The sequence below is a fragment of the Elephantulus edwardii genome, unplaced genomic scaffold (genome assembly GCF_000299155.1).
Source record: "Elephantulus edwardii isolate Elephantulus edwardi_28Jun2011 unplaced genomic scaffold, EleEdw1.0 scaffold00017, whole genome shotgun sequence".
NCBI lineage: Eukaryota > Metazoa > Chordata > Mammalia > Macroscelidea > Macroscelididae > Elephantulus > Elephantulus edwardii.
In genome coordinates this window covers 19849914-19873523 of record NW_006399767.1, presented here as the reverse complement: position 1 = coordinate 19873523, position 23610 = coordinate 19849914, and the positions used below count along the sequence as shown (strand labels likewise).

The following is a 23610-nucleotide window of genomic DNA, read 5'->3' as shown; positions in this document are numbered from 1 at the left end:
TATTTCTGTTACAGCTGTACAAGGTAGGGAGGCCAGGGACAATCTCCCTAGGGAGGGGACATCTGAGCAGAGACTGGAATGAAGAATTCAGGAAGAAGACTGTATAACAGCGAGTGCAAAGGCCCTGAGCCACCATCCTGCTCAGGATGCCATAGGAACAGTGAGAGAGTCTGCACCTGGAACACTGGGTTAGGGAAAGAGGGTGGGAACTGAGGTCAGTAAGACACTGAGATCAGATCAGGTAGAACTTGGTAGGTTGATTTAGCTTTGAGAGAGACGAGACATTGGAGGGTTTTGAGGAGAGAAGTGACCTTACCTAGTCTTTTAATAAAGATCCCTGGAAGCAGAATGGTTAAGTGCTCTGCTGCTAGCAGGAAGGTCAGTGGTATGAACCTCCTGGAGGCTGTGCGAGAGCAACACGAGGCAGTCTGCTTCCATAACGATCACAGTCTTGGAGATCCCATGGGGCAGCTTTTCTGTCCCATAGGGTCACTATGAGCTTGGATCTACAGGAATGGGTTTGCTTTTTATTTCTTTAACACACAAGCCAGGATGTGTTTTTCTGATCAAGACAAAACTGTTCCAAACCGAGGAGCAGTTAAAATAGGGTGGCGCCAGGATGGGGCTAGTGTGTTGAAAGGATCTGGGAAAGGAAGCTGGGTCAAAGGAAGATGGGCAGCCAGAATGAGGGCACTGCATGCCCCAAGACACAAGCTATCCATGTTGTCATGACAACCACCTGGCCCAGTGCCAAAGACGGTGTTTGCTTTGTGAGATGCATTGTAACCCCACCAGCAGAGAGCCCCTGGCTGCTTCTGATGCTTTTTTGAGGCTTGGCTTATCAATCCCCTCTGAATAGATATAAGGGCTGGGAATTCAAAGGGAACCAAACAAAAGAGACTGAACAAGAACAGAGGGAGAAGGAGTAACTAAAGGGCATTTGGGTTTTGTAAGTCTCTGTCCCCACTGGGACTTTGGCTGGGACAGAACCTCCATGTCACCTGACAGGAGGCAGAGGGGGCCCTCCTTTCAAGGACAGATTCTGACTGGACAGAAGCATGGGAGATCACAGCCTCGAGTGGTCTAGGAGGTCACACCGCTAGTGTGGAGGGTTTGGGGACAGCTGTCTCCAAAGGAACACAAAAGCAAGAAAGGAGTGTTTCATTTCAGTGGCTGTAGATCTGAATGTCACACCATGACATGAGAAAGCCTGAGAAGTCTAACAAGTAACCAAAGCTTTAAGCCAGGGGGAAGCACAGTCCCGGGCTGACCTTCTTTTGTCTGAAGTTGCAAGAGTTTGGAAACTAGCAGGGCAAGGACACGAGGGGGCTCATGCTGAGAAGGTCAGATGAGACATGGCCCTGTCCTCCCGCAGGGGTTCGGAGGTTCCGATGCACTGGACTGAGCACTATTCTTCTTCCCATTTCTCCAGACTCTAAACACCACCCCCATCCTTCAAATTCTACATCCTCAAACACACGCAACTTCTCTAGACCCTACATTCTCTCTCACACACCTCCAGACTACTCATGTCACACCTTCCCCAGACCTTATACACACAAACACACTCAGACCACACTGTCATACCTTCCCCGGATCTTATACACACACGTGCGCACACACACATACACATAGACCACCCATATTACACTTTCGTCAGACTTCTCTCTCTCACCCCCCCACACCCATCACAACTTCCATAGACTTTACACACACACCACCCACACAGACCCTATACTTTCTATCTCTCTTACCTCTCCAACTTCCCCTGTCCTTATACTCACACATACAACTTCCACAGACCCTACTGCACACACACACAGCTTCCCAGGTACTTCCCTACACACACATACACAAGCCAGAACGCTCCTACACAGCCATCCAATGTCTGAAATGCACAGGATCTCATTTTTCTGGTCCAGTGGTTCTCAACTGGGGGTGCACATCAGAATCATTTAAGAAGCGTGTAAATGCACAGGGATGACCGGGTGCTAGTCCAGACCAACTGAGGGAGGATTTGCCAGGTGGGGTCCCCTGGTCATTTTGAGTCTCGCTCCTTGTTAAAGAACACTGCTGAAGACTTTGAGACAAGTTGAAATGCTGGCAGGTACTCCCTGGAGGAGTTCAGAAGAATGCAGGATCGGCAGAGGTTTAGATAGGGTCTGGAAGGTAGCACGTTCTCTATATGTTCTCAACTTTTGGGAGTCACTGTGGGGAAAAGGGAGTCTCTGGCTGTTGCAAATGACTAATGTGCTTGGCTGTTACCAAAAGGTTGGAGGTTCCAGGGGAACCTCCAAAGAAAGCCCTGGGAATCTACATCTGAAAAATCAGCCACAGGAAACTCTGAGGCTAATTCTCCTTTGACACATTTGGGGTCCCCATGAGTCAGAGATGACTCCATGGCAACCGGGTAACTGAGTTGAGAAAGAGGCTCAGGGGTTGGGAGCAATGAAGACATACTGCTGTTGGGCTGGACTTGGCTCTTGGAGGTATTAATACAATCTGAGTGATGGTATTCAATGGGTGTCTATCACATGGACATGTTCTTCCTACATATCACTGTGTGTTATCTCCTCATAAGGAATCAGAGCCTTGTGAGTGAATTATCCGCCCAGGATCATACTTTTAGTAAGAGGAGTTAAGGTTGAAACCCAGTTTAGCTGACTTCAAAGCTGCTGTTTCTTTCCTTTGTAAATGATTCCACAGGGCAGCTCATGGATGTTGGTATTGACTTGCCCTTGGTATTTAAAGGGGAATGCTCTTTTCCACAGATGCCTTTCATATCTAGGGATGGGACTGAGAGAAAGCTTTACTGTCCTTTACCAACTGAAACCCCACTCAGCTCCTCTGATCCTGCTTGCCATTTGGGGCTCACCCATAACCCGCTGGGATGCTTCCAGGATTTGATAGGATCCTACTCTCCAGATTTAGCCCACGAGATACCCAGAATCAGTTTGCTCAGCTTCCATGTCCTCAAACTAGGAGTGTCAAGGAAGATCCTATAGATTGTTTCTAACAAAGCCCTGTGAGCTTTCACCAAGCAAAAGCTCTGGGGTCCGCCGTGGCCAGAGTTTCCCACGTGGGAGGAGGTGGTGAATTATGTGGCTTATCCCACAGCAGACATCAGAGTTGGGGAGGGCATTCCAGCCGGTCACCTCAGCCATCCAACTAATGATTCATTTGCTCAACACCTACTCTGGGCCTCCTTGGGGCTAAACTGTCGCATGGACCGTAGATCACTCAGCCTCACCTTGTTTGCGAAGTCAAAGTGTCTATTCTCAGGGAGATTGATGGTGTCAGTAGCGCAATTACCACAATGGTCAGCATGCTCAGAGGCAAAAGACTCTGCCTTCCCAATCAGACCATTTCCTGTTTAATGGTTCAAATTTATTGTCAGCCAGAGTAATCACATGCTGACGGGTGCTCAGCGCCACGATCCATCTTGATGTTGATTTTGTGTAACACCTCAACTGCCCCTGGACTTGAGGGTGTGATGAATAACCATGTGGACACATGGCTGAGACTTATCATTTCTGGGGCGCACACATACCCACAACCACAAGCCCTGCGCTCGCTGCCACTATTTCCCCCATGGGGAGAACAGGGCGTTCTTCCAGATAAGAAGTGGCTATATTTTAATATAATCTGAAACGTTCAGTATGCCTGCTAGGAGCAAAGCATAGGCCCACACAGGCCCTGGACAGAAGACTGTCCATCATTTCTTCCTGTGAGAACTCCCCTGCTATTTCTAGACCTTTCCATCTGAGATCTTGCTCTTGAGATGGTGGCTTCTTCCTGTTGGTATTTGCTCCTTGTTCTCTGATCTGCTTCGTGTGAGGAGTCAGATCACAGGGTCACTGTGCAGCAGGGCCAGTGTGGGCTTGTAGACAATAAGGGGAGGCCCTAGAGGCACACTTGACTTTGACAGGTTGTTGTTGTTATGAGCCACTGAGTCGACTACAACTCATAGCAACCTTCTGAACAACAGATCTGACCGTGGCCCTGTCCTGCACCATGCGCTGGATCTTTGACCAGCTCGGGCCCATTGTTACAGTCACTGTGGCAATCCGTCCTGTTGAGTGTCCTCCTCTCTTTCTCTGACCTTCTACCTTTCCCAGCCTGATGTCTTTTTCAAAGGACTGGCCCCTTTTGCCAACATGCCCAGTGCATGTGAGAAGAAGCGTCACCATCTTGGCCCTGGATGAACTTCTTCCAGCACAGACTTACTTGTTCTTTTGACCGTCCGTGGTATGTCCAACACTCATCTCCAGCACCACAGTGCAAAGGCATCGATTCTCCTTCTGCCATCCTTATCTATATCCTTCCTACCTTGACAAGTAGGAAAGGTATTTCTGGTTATTTCCACTGTTACTTCTGTGCCTCTTTCCAGTGAAAAGGGAACTCTTTCTTGTAGCTCTTCTTCACAGTTCTTTCTGTTGGGACCCCAGATCCATCTTTGGGTTCTCACTCAACATTTCTCTTGCAACAAATACTCGGAGCCTGGCTAAGTGATCTCAGGATTCCCAAGTTAAGATTTCTCTCTTCCCCAGGTCCACACACCTGCTTCTCTCACCCTGTAGGGGAAGGTCTGTCCAGACGCTGCTCTGGCCTGCTTTCCAGCCACTGTGACTTCTTATTCCTGTTTCAAGTCTGCATAGATTCAGAACGTAAGGGTTTTATTCAAAGCTCTGACTCTCTTGGAAGCCCCACCCTTCATTTATTTCAGCTTCGCTGACCTTTTAGCAGCAATGCTGCCATCTTTAAAATCCAATTCCAGCTTCAAAACACTGGACCCAGTGAGTCCAGGGTCCTCTTGGGCCATATAGGACTTTCTGGGAAGAAAGTTTTTCTTGTATTTTCAAGAGTGAGCATGGGCCTTCCTCCTCTAGAAGCCTCTTATGATGACTGTTATTGAAGTTTTATCAGTGTTTAGAAGAGAAATGTCAGGAATTTTGGGAATTGAGTTGAGGATCTTAATAAAATCACCTCCCTCCACTTTTGTAGTAGTTACCGGCTGCTAACCAATTTGTCAACCTGTTCCTCTGGCAATAATTTACCAGACAATTAGAGTCAGAAGTAATTCTTCTGAGACAGACTACAAAGTAGGATTGGCATATTTTCAAAGTAAGATGACAATAGCTGACTCAACAACCAGAACACCCACACGAAGTAAAGAAAAGGTCAAAAAGAATCTTCGAAAAGAATTTCTTTAGAGAGAGCTGGCAGTTTTTGAGTGAATTCTGACTCTTCGTGACCTTGCAGACAGAGTGGAACTGCCTCGTACGGTCCTACCTGATTCCCCTCATGGAGGATGGCGTGTGTAGATGCACTTCCGCCTACCTCAGGTCTTGGGGGAGGAGTTTAAAAGAGACCACTCAGAAAACGTGCTAAGAATTTTTCAGAATTTGTGTGAATAGAGGGAGCACATTGAACTGATGCCTGATTCCTACTCAGAATATCTAGAGAGGAAGGGATTGGTGACGGACTGCTGGGAAGCAAGAGCAAAGAACAGCTTGCTCCATTCTTGTGTACCTGGATTGTAAGCATGAAACAAAGTCAGGCTATGGTCATCTGACATCAATGGCATTCTGGGAGATGCTTAACGATCAGTTCTCTGGAAGGAAAAAAAAATAGTTCTATTTTGTAGTGGTTACCATGTGTGTGTGTGTGTCCAGTTCCAAGTAACCATCATGGTGTTCCTGAATGTGACATTGGGAAGAGATGCCTTCTTCCTAGGTATGACTTAACCACAATGAATGAATAAGCAAAATGCACAAAATTGAATACTCATCCATAATGAAGTCTCTTGTATGTGACAACATGGGTGAACCTTCAAAATATCATGCCAAGTGCCACAAGTCAGTTGCAAAGGGTAAACACTACATCATTTCACTTTCATGAAATAAGCAAATATTAGAAACAAAAGAGTATCAGTGGTTATCAGAAGTAGAAGGGAGGGATAAGGAGAGACTTTTTGGTTTTGCTTGGGAAGAATTAAGTTTATGTTAATGGTGAGAAAGGACACACGGCTTGGAGAGTGTAATCAGTGTCACTGAAGTATGTATAGTGGACATTGAGGTGGCCTATCCACTTCCTAAACAACAGGCCTCCAGAAACTCTATGAACTTTGATAATTGTTGATAGTTGTAGAGGGGCTTCAAGACTTTTATTCGTAGGGTCGCTATGAGTTGTGCTTGACTCAACAACAACAACATGTTTTACTATGCTCATTTTTATCACAATTGAAATATTAACAAACAAAACAAGTACCATAACCTTTTGCCATCAAATTGGCTCTAACTCACGTTGGCCGCTTACATGTCAGGCTAGAACTGTACCCCACAGGGTTTTTAATGGCTGGTATTTCCACTTCCTCAACAACATGCCTCCAGAAACTCTGTGAACTTTGATGAATGTCGATAGTTGTAGAGGAGCTTCAGGCCTTTTGTTCATAGGGTTGCTATGAGTTGTGCTCGACTCAAAGGCAATCAACAACAACAACAACAATTTTTAGATAAAGACCACCAGGGCCTTTCTTCCAAGATGCCTCTGGGTAGACATGAACCTGCACCTTTTTAGTTAGCATCTGACTTTGTTAAAAGTTTGTACCACTCAAGATGCCTGCAGGGTGCCCTGGCAAATGAACTTGTAGACCAATGGGCTTCCTTTCCCTCTGTCTTCTAGCTGAGGACAGACAACGGATTGGAGGACGAGAAGAAGGTGAAGATGGGGTATATCTTCCCAGGGACACTCTGCAGGGTAACATGAGCTGGATACCTGGCTGGACTGTAGGTTAGGTTCTGTCCATCTCCAGTGCCCAGTAACCACTCACTCCTCTTGCCCCCTCAGGCCATGGGGCAGCAATGCTTCCTGTCTTGCTGTTACCAGCTTGGGGGCATAACTCTTCCATGTGGTTTCCCTGTGCTCTCCTTTAACCTCTAGAAATAGGTCCATTATTCAAGTGTCTTCACAACATCTAACTTGAGTACAGCCATCTGCTTTCTGCCAAGACCCTGACTGATAGGAGTTCCAAGAGGGTAAGCAATTGTTAGAATGAAGTGTGTTTCCTCAAATGAAGGGGCCAGCTGGCGAGAGACCCAGGAGCCATGCAAGGATCTCAAATGGGAAAAAGTCAGCTTTGAACACCTGCCTGGCCCAGAGCACCATTTTAGGATAGGGCATGCGGAATCAGCTGCCTTTCCTTTGCCTTCTTTATCTTCCCTTCCATTGCTCAGAAACTGAGTTTAGTAGCTGAAGGATAAAGTGAGTTAGAAAGAAGACAGAAGCTGACCATATCTTGGTGCTCCTGACAGTTGGACTTAACTAGGCAACATGGAGGATTCTCATTGCTGAGTGAACTCTTTTGTTCCAAGTCTTTGTTGTTATTTGCTTTGTTTGCAAGTAACAATGAACAATCCATTAAGTCAACATTGTATGCTGAATTGTAATGGACCCCTAGCTGACCTTCCAGTGGGCTTTCAGAGGCAACAAATCTCACAGGAGGAGACTGTCCATCTTTCTTCAGAGGAGCAGCTGCTGGATCTGAACTGCGTACCTTTGTGTTGGCAGCACAATTCCTTACCACTAAACCACCAGAGTTTCCTTAATTAAATCACTAGTTATTCTAAACAACCAAGAAAATTGGGTTCTCTGCTTTCACTCAGAAGCAGGAGAACTACTTCTACTGTGAGGATTTAAAGAGGCAATGAGAGAAAACTACCACTGCAGACTTTCTTGATCTGTTTCCTGGTATTGGTCAACATGCCAGGTACACCATCTGCAGCATCTGCCCCTGTTTGAATCTACCAATGGCTCCATGGGAGAGACAGGGGCAATATCCTTCCTTATAAATTTACAACCTCCAAGAACTCCCTGGAAGTCAGCTATGAGTTGGTTTCAATTCGATGGCAATGAGATTTTAAAAACTATTTTCTGAAGAAAATGAGAATTGGTAAATTTTCTGATTTCATTTTCAACTAAAATGATCTGAAGCAGTAGTGAGGAGAAGGAAGATAAATCAGAACAGAATTAGGATTTGCTTTTTGCTACCGCTTCTACCATTACAAGGTTTCCACGAAGACAGTCATTTTTGTTTGACCTGAGAACCTTGAAATGAAATCCTCTGGAAATTATTAGAAACCATTTCAAAAAGCACAGCAAAGAACAGAATGAATACCACCCTTGTGACACCCACATATTTTTTAATAACACCTAAAGAGCTTGGCTTAGTCACTTCAGTTTTAAATCCCCTTCTTTTCTGGAAATAGAACATTGACAGCATTAGCTGCAGCCTCCCAAGTACCTTCCCAGCCCTGCTGTCCTCGCTCTGGAGACAGCCCTCTCTTCACGCTTTCCTGTTAACACTCTATGTACGATGTCTTTAAAAATTACTGAGCTGTGTGTGGGTTTTTTCTTGACCTACAAGGAGGTTACACAGGTGTTCCATTTGTAAATATTTGTTGAACTATATATATCAGTACAAATATGCTATGTATTTCCATCTGTATTTATTATGCTACCTTGAACAATAAGATGAGAAAGGTGCCCATCCTCCAAATAGTATCTAGTTTTCAAATTTTATCATTTACACACATGTATCTTTAAATATTCTTCAGCAATTTTCTTTCAATTGGCGTTGTTTATTTGAGAGTTATTCATACTGCCTGGCCTAGTGGTAAGAAGCTGTGCTGCAATCTGGAAGGCTCACAGTTCGGTCCACCAGGTGCTCCACAGGAGAATGGTGGGCAGTCTCCTCCCGGGTGATTAACTGTCTCTGAAAACCTGATGGGAGGGTCAGCCATGGGCCAGTTCCGATTCTATTGTACTCAACAACAACAACATGGAGGTCTAATTTATTAATTTTAAGGTCTCTGTGGGACTCCATCATATGAATACATCTCTCCTTATTAACCAGCTGCTCTCCCACCCCCAGGGGATCTTTTGAGTTGTCTCCTGATTTTGTATTTGTTTCTCTATTTGCTATGATTAAAACAATGCACTGAGGAAGGTCTCATCAGCCGTGCGTGCAGGTAACACCTCTGATGTATGTTGTTCTGCATGAAATTGCTGAGTTGGGAGATTTACATATCTTTAGTTATAGTGTTGCTGTGTACCATCCAGTCAGAACTGACCCGTAGTTGACACTCCAGTGGGTTTTCAGAGGGAGTTAATCGCACCGGAGGATATTGCCTATCATGCCAAATTAATCTCGAAATCGTTGTTCAGCTCTTTGGCTATACAACTGACTTTTCCATGTTTCTCTTTTCTTCCGCCCCCTTTTTAAAATGGAGTCTGTTCTGTCACCTTTCCTGAAGTTTCTGTTGCCATATTAGGTGTCGTAAAATCCGTTTTGTCACAGCGTGATGTTATGAATAACAGAACGAAACACTGCCTGTTCCCACACTGACCTCACAATCTTGGGTCCACTCTTGCAGTCACTATGCCACTCCATCCCATCGAGGGTCTCCTCCTATACCGACATATCCCGAATGGCCTCCTAGCTCCTTTAAACAGCTCTCCCATGGTTTCTTAAGTAGATACTGGTATTTTCAAAATATCATTAAATGATTTGCCTCGATTGTTTAAAACACATACCAAAAAACCCCATTACGTGTATTTGAGTCCAGACAGATGAAAATTCCTGTTGGCAGATATTCTCCAGCCTCACCATCAACTTCTTTGAGGACCTGGGCAGGACTTCCCCAGACCTATCACATATGCAAGGGAGCTCTGGTGACCTAGTGGCAAGAAGCTGCACTGCAATCCTGAAGGCACGTGGTTCGAGGGCACCAGCTTCTCCGTGGGCAATTAACTGTCTCTGAAGACCCACTGGAGGGTCAGCTATGGATCAGTCCTGACTCTATGGTACACAACAACAACAACAACATGATACATGCAAAAAAGCTTCTCTTTGCTCCTAGGAAGTGGTGAGCCTTTTGCTGGGCTGACTGATGAAGCACAGTGCTTTTATCAGGTATAAGTAAAAGAAGGGACAGATGGGGAGCCATTTGCCAGTCATAATACATGCTAGACTAGCAGATGAAGTCAAGAAGCTGACATTTTTGTCTCTATATGCTTGGTCAAGTGCCTAATTAATTTGCTCAAAGTTGTATAAATGGTTTCTGTGCTACTTTTTTTTCATCATTTGCCTGATGAAAAACAAATGGTTCTGGCAACTGGTAAGATGATCATCAGCAATCAAGTGCCTCCTACTCAAAGGAATAGCCCATCCTGGAGCCTGGCTGTACTTTTTTACAAGGAAGAGCAATTAAGGGAGCCTGTAGCAAATGAGGTTACGGATCTATTGCTGTGCTGACTGTGGGAGTGTGGTGACTCTCACCAACTATGCCAATTAGTGCTGGTAGCTCGGAGCCCTGGTAGGCTCCGTGGGGAGGGAGCTGTGCGCACTGTCCAGCCATTTGGCTGACTGGACTCCCGGAACTCAGATTCAATTCTGTGATGGTTTACTGAGGACCTGCCATGTCCTTAGCTCTGTCATATGCGTTCCTCACTCAACACTCAGACCTGCCCCATGGGATGTCTTAGGTGCCATCGAGTCGACTCATGGCCACCCTACAGACAACAGATTTGACATGCCCTGTCCTGCACCATCATCATGATCTCTGATCTGGGCGAGCCCATTGGTTTAGTTACTGTGTCAATCCATCTGCGTGAGGATCTTCCTCTCTTTTCCTGACGCTTTACCTTTCCCAGTATGGCATCTTTGTCAAAGGACTGGTCTCATGATGCTTTACCTTTCCCGGTATGGCATCTTTGTCAAAGGACTGGTCTCTTGGGACCGATCCTGTGGGGTACACCGTCTTTCAAGAAAGTTAGCAGACCAAGGTCACGTGGCTGGCAGATGACAGAAGCACGGTCCAGATTGGGATCTCTTGATTCCAAAATGTGTGTTGTTTTTACGAAACCACAGTGGGAGTGCTGGACTGTAACTAGAGCTGACACACAGAGCTTCCTTCTGGTTTCTAGCATGACAGTTGGGGAAGTCTGGAACTAAACAAAGCATAGGGCTTTGGGAGTGGCAGGAAGATGGATTGGGGACTCCTTCTCACTCTTAACCTCCATCCCGATCTCTTCTCCATCTATCATGGTGCTGTCAATTGCCCAGTGGTGAGAATCTTTGCCTTCTTGATGTTGAGCTTCAATCCATATTGAAAACCACAGACCTTGACCTTCTACAGCAAGCGCTTTAGGTCTTCTTTAGTTTTAGCAAGCTAGGTTATGTCATCTGCATAATGTAGATTATAGGATAAAATAATCAAAACATTTACATGTCTCTTTACCAAGACTGATTCCTGAATACTTTAAGGAAATCTGCATTCACAAAGTGATAACACTGGATTAGCTGAGAGGTGAGGTTTTAGAGATTCATTTGTTCATTCAATCAGCAGTAAGTGAATGCCAGCTATATCTCAGGTCCTCAGGGTTGGTGGTGGCTACAGACAGGTATCATTTTGTTCAGCCACTTTTGTTTACAGATAGTGGAACATAGGCATAAACCCCCCTCAGCTGGTTCCTAGCACATCTTTAAGGTAAAAATGTGACCTCTTAGAGGCCTTACTGATTGATTAAACATTTATGGAGGATCAGGTCTATGCCAATCACTGTGCTTGGTGTTTAGAAAATGCACTCTGTCCACTGAGAAGATGACAAGGAAATAAATGTCATACAGTGCAGTAAGTATTATAATGAGCTCTGTGTGGGCTCGAAGGAAATTGAGCTAGTTCCAATAAAGGGAAGATTGGACTCTGATTTTGTTGTTGTTGTTATGTGCCATTCATTCACTTAAGCCTCCCAGTGTCCCCATGTATAATAGCTCTGAATTCTGCTCTATCTTGAGCAAACTTCATTGTTTCTGACAAACCCAACTCCACTACCCCAGTCGCTGACTCTGCCTATATTGTTGTTATGTGCCGTTGAGTCTCCTGTGACTCATAGCTACCTTATGTATGATAGTCCTATACCCTGCTATCCTGTGCCAATCTCACTGTCTCTCAGACACCTATCCCCATTACCTCAGTTACTAAATCAATCCATCTCATCGAGCATCTTCATCTCTTAAGCTCAAGGGCGTGAAGAACCAAGTCAAACCTTGAGTTGCAATATTTAAGGATGCTTTCGGCAAAATATTAAATGATGCAGGAAGTATTAAAAGACGATGGGAAGAGTATACAGAGTCATTCTACCAAAAGGAAATGGCAGAAACAGAAGAATTTAACAAAAAAAAAAACAACCCCAAAACCACATATGAGCAAGAGCCAGTGGTTGTCACTGTCTGTTCGCTGTCAGCTTAACAGTGACATCCTGATGGGGGTAAGTATGACGGAGATACACTACTATGGGAGAGGACCAGAGAGTCAATCCAGCTCAATTTTATTTGGATCTACAAGGCACTTATATACAAGCATGCAAACAGGAAGAAAAGATAGGGTAGGCTTAAGATGTGGGACATGTGGATTGGTTAGGAGAACCTCAGCCTCGTGCAGACCACTCCCAGCTCAAAAGACGCAGCAGCCATCTTCCCAAGCCAGTACAGCCAAACACAGGGGAGCTTTCTCTACCCCATATTAAAGGCCGTTGGGAGGCTTGCACTTATCTGGAGCTTAGGAGATCTGTCCTGGCTAGAGACCCTCCCTTCCTCCCCAACATTTGGCAACATGTGGTGACAAAGGAGGAAGTTCACGTTGCTTTGAAAGAATTGGCAAAAAATAAGGCCCCCAGGAATTGATGGTATACCAGTTGACATATTTCAACTAATGGATGCGCTCACCAAGTGCTCTAGATGTGCTCACCAAGCGCTCTAGATGTGCTCACCAAGCTGTGCCAAAAAATATGGCAGACAACCAACTGACTGGAAGAGATCTATATGAGTTCCCATTCCAAAGAAAGGTGACCCAACAGAGTATGGAAATTATTGAACAATATGATTAATATCACAGGCAAGCAATATTCTGCTGAAGATTATCCAAAACCGACTGGAACAGCACATCAACAGAGAGCTGCCAGAAGTGCAGGCTGGTTTTAGAAGAGGTACTAGGTATATTGTAGCTAATGTTAGATGGATTTTGGCTGAAAGTAAGGAATACCAGAGGAATGTCTATCTTTGTTTCATTGATTATGCAAAGGCGTTTGACTGTGTGGATCACAACAAACTGTGGCTGACTCTGAGAAGAATGGGAATTCCAGAATGACTTGGCCTATAGGAAGGGCTAAATGGGACAATGGGGTCAAGTGTGTTAGAGATGGTGATGTTGGTAGGGCAAAGTTCAGAGCCATTGTGCACAGTATCACTATGGATTACAGTCAACTCGATGGAACATAACAACAACAACAAAACAGAGCCATAAGGTTGGAAGGAAAGAGGATGTTTTAGAAGTTGAAAACCCATTCTCGAAACAAACGCTTAATGGCAAAAAGAGGATGAGAGGTTTCTTTGGGTGGCACAAATAAGTGTTTGGTTACTAACCAGAATAGTGAGGTTCAAATCTATCCAGAGGTTTCATGGAAGAAAGGCCTGGGGATCTCTTTCTGAATGATCACAGACATGAAAAGGCTATGCAAGTTCTACTCTGACAGATGGAGCTAGACACATTGGATTGGAATTCACTCAAAGGCAACTGGTTTTGTTTTGGGGGAGTTCCGTTGACCTAGGGTGTGTTAAAAACAACAAAATTAGTCCCTCTTGCTTGTATAGCAGTTCTCTTCATCTTGACCGCATGGTCCCAGCTGGGCTGTGCAGAGTACCCCTCAGCTTCCACAGAGCCCATTTTGGAAAGCACTGAGCTGGATGATTCCTGGAGAGCTCCGTCCTTCAGGTCTCAGTCAATTGGTTCCTCTCCGCACCACACACTGAGTGGACTACACTAATTGCTCGTGAAGTCTGTTGAATACATGGATGACAGTCTGGCCTTTTGCTTTCTCTCAAAATATGATTCCCCAGGTGCAAAATTCCAAAAAGTATCTCAAGATTCAGGCTTAAACGAATTGAGTATCAACTGGGGGGAAACAGCAACAGTCAAGGCGTCTCTTTGGAGAACAGGGATGCCACAAGAGGTCACTGCAGGAATTCTGTTTGAGAGAAAAGAGCTGCTCTCAGGCTTCTAAGCTCCAACACTGCAGTGAAGTAGGCAGCTACCAGCTGAGGCCCCTCCTCTCCTCCTTTAAGCTCCTGTGGGGGGTTCAGGGCTGTGACTCCCTGACTTCACACAGGGTCTCACAAGGAATACCTGCCAGTGATAATCTAAGGACCTCACATGGCATCGAGGCCACAATTCTTATATCCAGAGGGATCTTTGTTTCTGGGACGGTGAGAAAGGATGAGAAGAAAAGGGAAGAAGGATTCGGATCCAAGGGGTTGGCTAATATTTGTGGGGGAACCAACTCTTAATATAAAATTTAAAAATAATTACCATGTGTTTATTGGTCATTATTGTTAGACCTATTTAACAGTATTGGAAACATGCTGACAAATGGAGAAAACAGGACAGGAGTGTGATAGATGATTGCAGAAGTTGGATCCAGAGATAAAGTCTGATATAGATGTACTGTATTCCAACTGCTGCACTGGCCTCTTTGTGTAATTATCAAAGGTCTGACTCCCTACCCTTCTTCCACCTATAATAAAACAAAATATCTGGCTGTACGCCTCAGTGGTCAGGCCTGGCCAGCGTGGTGTGTGAACACTGTGGAACTCCTGGGGCTGGTGTCAGATGTAGTTATGCAGACCACAGTAGATATATTCAGAGATGATTAGGAGAACTGGAGGGTCTTCCCTCAGCTTAAGAGGCCCCAGGTTTGGGATTGAAGCATGTGTGTCTCAAGGTGAGGTCCTCACTCCTTAAAAAGGCCTAGTGTACTATACAGCACTCAGGAGCAATGGTTTAGAAAATGACTACATAACTTGGGAGGGACTGGAGAACATTATGCTGAGGGAACGAATTCAGTCTCAAAAGGGCAAATACTGCATAAGACCATTGTTATAGCGATAGATAACTAATAAAACATATATGAGGACCCAAAGGGGGAGGGTGGGAGCAGAGGGGTGAGGATGGGAAGAAGGGAAATCATAGGGTCGCATAATCTGGGGGTAGGTAAAGGAAATGGGAAAGATTGGCAGAGATTTGGAAAGATTGGGTAATGGTGGGCGTAGTTTAATGATGATTCATTTTATAAAACATAATGAATGGAAGTGATTATATGAGACTCAATGTGAATGAATGATGGTGTGAAACACAATGTATATGAACTTTGTAAGTAAACCAATATAAAATAAAAATGTTTTATAAAAGCCTGGTGCAGCTATACAATGAATGCTTGGGGAGAAGTAAGGGTAAATAGATGGTCCATTCATCAGTCAGTCAGCAAATACTGAGCCACTCCAGTCTATGCCTGGGGGCTTCTTTTTTACTAAAATTCCTCTTTGATTAAGACTTTCTTCTTTATTTCAATGACTTAACTTCATGTATGCCTGATCCAGGCCATAGTCTTTGCAATTACTTTCTATGTATCAGAAAGCTGGACAATGACTAGGGATGATAGAAAGAGAATTGATGCCTTTGAGCTGTGGTGCTGGAGAAGAGTATTGAGTACACCATGGACTGCTAAGAAAATGAACAGATTCATCCTAGAGAGGGTGAAACCAGACTGTTCCTTGGAGGCAAGGATTATGAAGCTTCATCTGGCATACTTTGGACATGTTGCAAGGAGGGATCAGTCTTTGGAGAGGGATGTCATGCTTGGGAGGGTGGGAGGGACAGTGTGAGGGAGGAAGATCCTTGATGAGATGGATTGATTCTGTGACTGGGGTAATGGGAGTAGATGTGTCAGAGACAATAAGGTTGGCACAGGATAAAGCAGGGTTTAGGGTTGTTGTACAGGGGTCACTATGAGTTGTAAGCAACTCAATGGCATATAACAACATCAACAACAACAAGAACTTCATGTAAGGTAAAAACTCACATTTAAAGCTCTCAATGAGTTGGTCCAAGCTACCATTTTAACCTTTCTTTCCAACTCCTTGAGAGGTCATCTTACTACTCCTGCCTCCAAAACACACACACACACACACACACCACCCCACCCACCTCATTCTTCCATTCTCTGATTTCTCCTTATTTTTCAAAGTTCAACCCACTCAACCCAGACCCTGGCCTCCTTTCCTTGACAACCCCTCTTGGCCACTCTCCCTCCCACTAGTAAATTCCCAGAGCCCTGATGGCCTGTCCTTCTCACCTGCACAGGTCATAGACTACTTTGTAGTGAGCTGTCCATTTTAAATTTTAACCACAGGCACTCATAAGCATTTTGTCTGTGAACTCAATGAGAAGCCATTCCAAGCTCACAGGGCTAGATTCTGTCTGTTTTATTCTTGCTCTGTGCGGCCATCAGAAAGCGGAGTACCTGGATCATATTATCTTGGCCGCTCACATAAACGCTTTCAGTGAGTTATGCTTTAATGTCAGGTCTCTTGCTTTTATAGAGGGTCGATACAAGAATCATCTGGTTGAACAACATTTCGGTATCTTTTGTAAAACTGCAGTTGAAGACATCATTCACTATGTCACTCAGTGTCCTTTGTACAAGGATCCACATGATAAATTCTGGTTTGTGTTCAGTTCCAGGAAGAAATTCTATTTCTGCGGATAAATTAGTTAGTATGTTTCCTGCTGTCAGAAAATAAAAACTATGCAGCTCTGGGTGCCTCTCTCTTTGCTTAGCGGCTAGACAAGAGAGCGCCAAATTTATTGCCTGCGTGTTGTAATTTGCTCAGCTGTGGAGTCCAAAAGCACTTACTCTTTCTACTTCCTTTAAATGGACTTATTTTATTTTCTGTTCAAATGTCTCATTGTATTCTTGCAAGATGTGTGAGTCTGGAAGTCATCTGGGGAAGCATTCATTTGGCCATTGATTAACACCTATTTATTGCCTGTGCCGGCTGCTAGGGATACAAAGATGAATTCAACTGGACTCAGCTTTCTAGGAGCTTGTACTCTAGTGGTAAGAATGGCTGTGGAAAGAAATAATCACAAAGCAAGGTCAGTGTTCACACAGAGACGCATGAGATTGGAGGATGAAGCAGAATGACTCCAGTGTGGGGGGAAAAAGCCAGGAAAGGTTCCATCTAGGAGGTCAAGGTTGAGATTACTCTGAGGCTACGGTAGGAACAAGACAGTGAATACAAAGAGGATATATGTGTGTAAGCCTGAACTTGGTGAATAGGGTTGTCTTTGTATGCTATATTGCTTTGTCCTAGCTAGACTGGAAACCCTTCAAGGGAAGGCCCTGGCTTTGTTCCCCTCTGTGGGCTCTTTGATGACTAGCAAAGTATTAAGGACAATAGTGTACTGATTGGAGCACATGCTTAGGGGGTCAGGCAGCCAGTGTTTGCATCCTTAGCTGAGAGAAATTAGGCAGGTGGGCGTCACAGAAGCATCTACTTCATAGGGTTGCTGTGAGCATCAAGAATAAAATACACAGAAGGAATATGGAATCATGCCTGAAAATGTTCTGAAAATGTTTGCCAATCAGTCGTATCTGCATTATTGATAATACCATACCATTTAGGGCAACCAGAACAATAAAGTTGCAAAAACACGTAACTGAATTTGGAAAAGCTAGATGAATCTGTTGTTGTTGTTGCGGAGTTGAGCATGACTTAGAGCAACTCTACAAACAAGAGACCTGAACTCTGTTCTATAACTATCTCCGTTTCTCTAAGTTCATAGAGTTTCTAGAGGCATGTTGTTTAGGAAGTGGAATGCCACTCTTGCTTCCAAAGCGCAACCTAGTTACATCAATATAATTCCCACATGATGCTTAGTTTTATAATGTTGTTGTTGTTCTGTACCACTGAGCTGAAACCAACTCATAGTTGACTCTCCAATGGGTTTTCAGAAACTGTAAATTGAAAGGGAGGAGACTGCTCATCTTCTGTGGAACAACTGGTGGGCTCAATCCATGGTCCTTTTGGGTGGCAGTGCAAATACTTACCACCAAGCCACTAGAGTTTGCTTCCTGAAATAGTGCATGGGAATAGATCTTGCTCTAAAACCATCAGTAACCTTCTCAAGTTTGTTGACTGTTCTACAAGTAGTCAATTTGTGACAATAGATACCAATCTTAAAAGGAGAACCGTCCTGTCTCTGCCCCCTGCTCAGGCAGGTACATCCAGGGCTCATTTCTGTCTTTCATGGTCTTCTTGTCCGCTGACTGTAAGAAGCACTAGGGCTCAGCGTTATGCTTCCTGGTGCATTGTGGCTGGGCAGTAAGTGAACAGAGTGCCATAACCTGGATTTTCAGCCAGGAAGAGAAGGCATTTTCATATGCACACCCAAGCATAACGCTGGTATTTTACACAGGTACTTGTGCGAATGCCAGTGGTATGATGATAAAAGTGTAACTTGCCCACTGTGAGGGGCAAGGGAAGCCCTGATGTGAAGCAGTTCCTGTTTCTGTGGTATAAATACTCCCACCATGGGTGGTTTCATCATGTAATTGGCACACTTTCTGTCATAGTTCCATCATAAAAACACAGCAGATACAAACAACCTTAAGAGTATGGACAATAGTAGCATGCAAATGAATCATGCAAATGAAGTGACAGGTTTTGAGTATTAATTATTGTTGTTTTAAATATAACGCATTTCTTTGTAAGTTTATAGATTTCCTTTTTAACAGGGGTCATGGCTCATAAACTTTCTGAAATGTTAGTGATTGGCTCTTCTTATCTATGGACACGGCTTCACCATCACCTCTTGCACCTGATGGTCTCTCAGGGCCTCACTGAATCTTTGTTCCTTTGGGGTGAAGCATCCCCTTTTATACAAAGTGCCCTGTGCACATACCTGCTCTGATACACGCGTATTCCTGTGCACGATATATGAGACAACCTCCCCTACTGAGACCTGCTTGTTCTCCCCACCCGACAACTACCCCCAAATACTCTTACTCTCATGGAAACTTAGGAATGCTTAGCCAAGAGAGAGAAACAATCACAAAGGGAACACTTAAAACAAAAGGGAGGGGAAAGTAAAGAGGAGGAAAAACAAAGAAAATAAAAATGGGAGAAGGAAATGCGAGACAGACATAAGGACAACGGAATGGAAGGGGGCAACAGCATATTTAGTCTCTGCTCTATTCCCACATCTGAAGTCAAAATTACAGAACATCGGGGAATCCAAATATATGAGTTGCATTTAGCCTTGCAGACTTCAAGAGCCTTGCAAACTCGAGCCGGCAGGGCTGAGGGTGAGGCAGGAAATGGCTACATAAACAATCTGTTGCTTCCAGAGGTTCCTCTCACGGAGGAGAACTCTGTCTGAAATGTGGTCACCTGGGACACATGAGCGATGGTGGGCCCAAAGCTCCATCAGACAACCTCCTGAGGAGTTTGGACGGCAACATGGCATTAAGTCTCAAAATGGCAGCTGGGAGATGTTAACACTTTTCCTCTAATTGGGAGAGCATGCTTTTAAAATAAGGAGGTATTTCAAATGCTCTTAATTAGACTTCCAACCCCAGGGCTTTCTTTTTGAAGTGTGCTGATTACTTCAGGCGAAGTTGGGCCCCGCTGAACTAGACACCTGCTGTAAATGGGAAGAAGGCATCCGGTGTGATGTGCAGAGGATTTCAGGTGGCCCAGCTAACTGAATGAACACAGACGCTCTTTCCTGCTTCAGAGTGGCAGGCTCACCAAGTGATGTGGTCTGGAAAAATGTCTGTGTGCCCAAATCTTGTGACTGAAAACAGAGTGATTTTTCAAGGTTCTAGTGAGGGTCTGGTCCAGTTGGCTAGGTGAGCCTCAGGAAGGGTGGGGAACTAGGGACAGAGAAGGGGACAGTGTGCCTTTGGCTCTGGAAGCCTCATCCCACCCCCAGAGATTAAAAATAGCCCAAGTTACTTGACTGCTGTTTTTCCACAGTGTCGTTTCCATTCCACCAGCACTACAAAGGCTGGGTGAAGAGGCCAGATGTTTGGAATCTGGTGGGTGGCAGCATGGCAGCCTGGGGATGACTCCACGTTCAGTGGCCTGTCCAGAGCAAGCTGGTGGAGCCGACTGGGAAGCCTGGCAGGGAGGTCCCCTTGGCACAGCTTTCCAGCAGAGGTCATTCGTTCTTCCTCAGCCGCCCTATGAGCTATGACCCCAGGGAACCCCTGCTCTTTGTTGGAGAAGGCACTCGGCAGAATTTTAGCTCTGAGTATGTGCCCAAGTCTTTGGCAATGAAAGGGTAGACTTGGCAGATTAATCCCAACCCTTGTTTCTGGAACGAAGTGTGGGAAACTCAGAGCACCCATCAGTGTGTCTTCAGATTCCTCATTGTATGTTTCTGATTTCATCAAGAGTTATTTCTATATGATCATCACCATTATTGCTGAAACTAGTCAACTTTCTTAATGACCTATGTTACTAGGGTTGAATGAGTCATCCTGCAGATGTTAGGAAATCTTCCATCCTCCCTCCCTCAACCCTAGAGACTGGCTTTCTCCAGTTAAAGGTCATCTCAGGGGCAAAAACAACTCAAGAGAGCCCTGTTGTTTGGAATGCATGAGTTTCTTATTAAATCACTCTCCACACGGCCCTGGGCTAGCCGGAGGAGATCCAGGTCATTCCTCTCAGAATACCTGCACCACCAGCCTTGCTGAGAGCTATACTCTCTTCCCAGGAGACTTGCTTGGACCACATATGGAATGGGGACATTTTCTGCAGATCCATTGCTTGAAAGGGGTCACTGGCCTCTCGGAGCCTGACCATGCTGCTTTAGTATTTTCATCCCCAACAAACAGATGCTTCCCTGGACATGCTCACCAGGCTGTGCCAAGAAATCTGGAGGACAATTATCTGGCCACTGACTGGAAGAGATCCATATTTATGGCCATTCCCCAAAAAAGGTGACCTGACAGAGTATGGAAATTATTGAACAATATACTAATATCACACTCAAGCAAAACTGTGCTGAAGATTATTTAAAAATGACTAGAATAGTACATTGATAGAGAACTACCAGAAGTACAAGCTGGGTTTAGAAGAGGCTGTGACACTAGAGACTTTATCAACAATGTCTGATGGATCTTGGCAGAAAGCAAAGAGTACTAGAGGAATGTATATCTGTGTTTCATTGAGCATATAAAGGCATTTGACTGTGTGGATCACAACAAATTGTGGCTAATCTTGAGGAGAATGGGAATCCCAGAGCACTTGATTGTGCTCATACAAAACCTATACTCAGACCAGGAAGCAGTCCTCAGAACAGAGCAAGGAAACACTGCATGGTTCAAAATTGGGAGAGGAGTGTATCATGGATGTGTCCTGTTTCCATACCTTTTCAATCTGTTCGTGGAACAGATCATTTGGGAGGCTTGGCTTTGTGAGGAGGAATGTGGTATCAGGATTAGAGGAAGACTCATCAACAACCTATGTTATGCAGATGATACAACCTTGCTTGTTAAAACTGAGAAGGACCTAAAGCATTTGCTGCAGAAGGTCAAGGACTGTGTCTTCAATATGGATTGAAGCTCAACATCAAGAAGACAAAGATTCTCACCACTAGACAAATTGGCAGCACCATGATAGATGGAGAAGAGATTGAGATTGTTAACAATTACAGCTTGCTTGACTCAACAATCAATACTCTTGGCACCAGCAGCCAGGAATTCAAAAGACAAATAGCATTGGGAAAAACTGTTGTCAGGCACCTCTCCAGAATACTGAGAAGCAATGGTGTCAGTCTAGATATCAAGGTGTGCCTAGTCCAGGCAATAGTTTTCTCAATTACTTGCTATGCATCAGAAATCTGGACAATGACTAAGGGTGACAGAAGAATTGATACCTTTTATCTGTGGTGCTGGAGAAGAGTATTGAAAATGTCATGGACCATCAAGAAAACAAACAGGTCCATTTTGGAGTGGGTGAAACCAAGCTGGAGGCTAGGATTTTGAAACTCCGTCTCAGATACTTTGGGCATGTGGCCAGGGGGACCACTCCTTGGAGAAGCATATCATGCTTGGAAGGGCAGAGGGACAGCATAGGAGAAGACTCTGGGTGAGACAGATTGATACAACATCCTAGGTAATGGGAATAGATGTGTTGGAGTCAGTGATACTGGCTCAGGATAGGGCAGGGTTTAGAGCTATTGTACAAAAGGTGTCTATGAGTCACAGGCAACTCAATGACACATAACAACAACAACAAAACTATTGTAGTGGATCCAGAATTTTGAGCAATAAATGGTATGGGTCTAGAAGTACTAAACTTGGACTCAGAGGGAATTGGGTTCAAGTTACTATGGGCAAGCCTTTAAATTGTTTTCATTCGATAAATGCCCTTACCTCATAAGGCTGTCCCTGAGTGGTGCTGATGGTTTACACACTTGGCTGCTAACTGAAAGGTTGGAAGTTTGGGTTCACTGACAGGCATCTCATAAGACAGGGCTGGTGAACTGTGTCTGAAAGTCCAGCTACTGAAAGCCCTGTGGTGCCCAGCTCTACTCTGACATGCAAGCGGGCATGGACCCGATGGGAATAGGTTCTCAAAGACCTGCCATGATGAGCAAAGGACATGGTGAACATAAAGCAGTACCCTGAGATCATCCTGTCCACCAGCAGCTGCTGTCATCATTGTCATTGATATGATTTTTACAGAAGCTCTAGAAACTTTAGCACAAGGCCATGAGGGGCCGGGACCCAGGGGGTGAGTTTAGATTGAGTAAAGGAAAAAGCTATGAAGATGAAGAGGCAGGGTGGCTGAGGAATCCAGGATGATGGGGAGGCAGCTGGAAGGCTCTGGGGCTGGAGGTGACAAACGGGAGTGGGCAGAAGGGAAACTGGTCCCGGAGAGGTAGAGCATTTAAATGGCATACCTTTTCTGCCTTAACCTTTCTAACGCTTTTAATTAGATTACCTTTTAGCTGGACCTGAGTTCCTAAGACCAGGTTAGCTTATATTACCTTTTTCCTGCAGGCTGCACTTTGTACCCACCTAGAGCTACCTGCTGCATATGCCGTTGGGTGATTTCTTCCTTCAAGTGACCTGTCAAAAACACAAAGGAAAACCATCTATCAGTTTCCAATGGGCTAGAGGAAAGTGTTAGGCTCAGAAGCATGTGGCAAGGTGAGAATAAGGAAGTAACAAGGAGGTTTAGCTTCCTAGAAGGGCCCGTCTAGACTCAGACTCTGGTGGAAGACAGGCTGCAAAGCCAGGGACCTGGGCACGTCAGTGCAATGGCACAGTCTATTTGGGGATCCAATCACCTTTTGGAATTGCTTAGGTCCTGCATTCACTCTGTGTCTGTAATACCCTGGGCGATATAAACAGCAAAGTTGTTGTTGTCTTAAGGTGCTGTTGAGTATGACTCCTAGCAACCCCATGGACTAAAGATCTGAACCCTGTTCTATCCTGTGCCATCCTCACACTTCCTGACACCCAAGAGTCCACTGCAGCAGTCACCATGTCAGTCCACCTAGTTAAGGGTCTTCCTCTCCTTCACTGATCCTCCACCCATCCCAGCATCACATCCTTCTCTAAGGAATAACCCTTCCCAGCAACAGGCCCACAGTGTATGAAGAGAAGCCTCATCATTCTTGCCTCCTTTGAGCACTT

General features: G+C 44.8%; 1 protein-coding gene across 1 annotated transcript in view; it reads right to left on the bottom strand.

Moving 5' to 3' along the window:
• The window catches only part of KIF6 (kinesin family member 6), a 738393-nt gene that overhangs the window by 66306 nt on the left and 648477 nt on the right, over positions 1–23610 (bottom strand). Inside the window, exon 16 of the mRNA XM_006882159.1 lies at positions 22990–23040. Within this exon, the coding sequence (XP_006882221.1) occupies positions 22990–23040 (51 nt within the window). The remainder of the gene's footprint in view (positions 1–22989; positions 23041–23610) is intronic.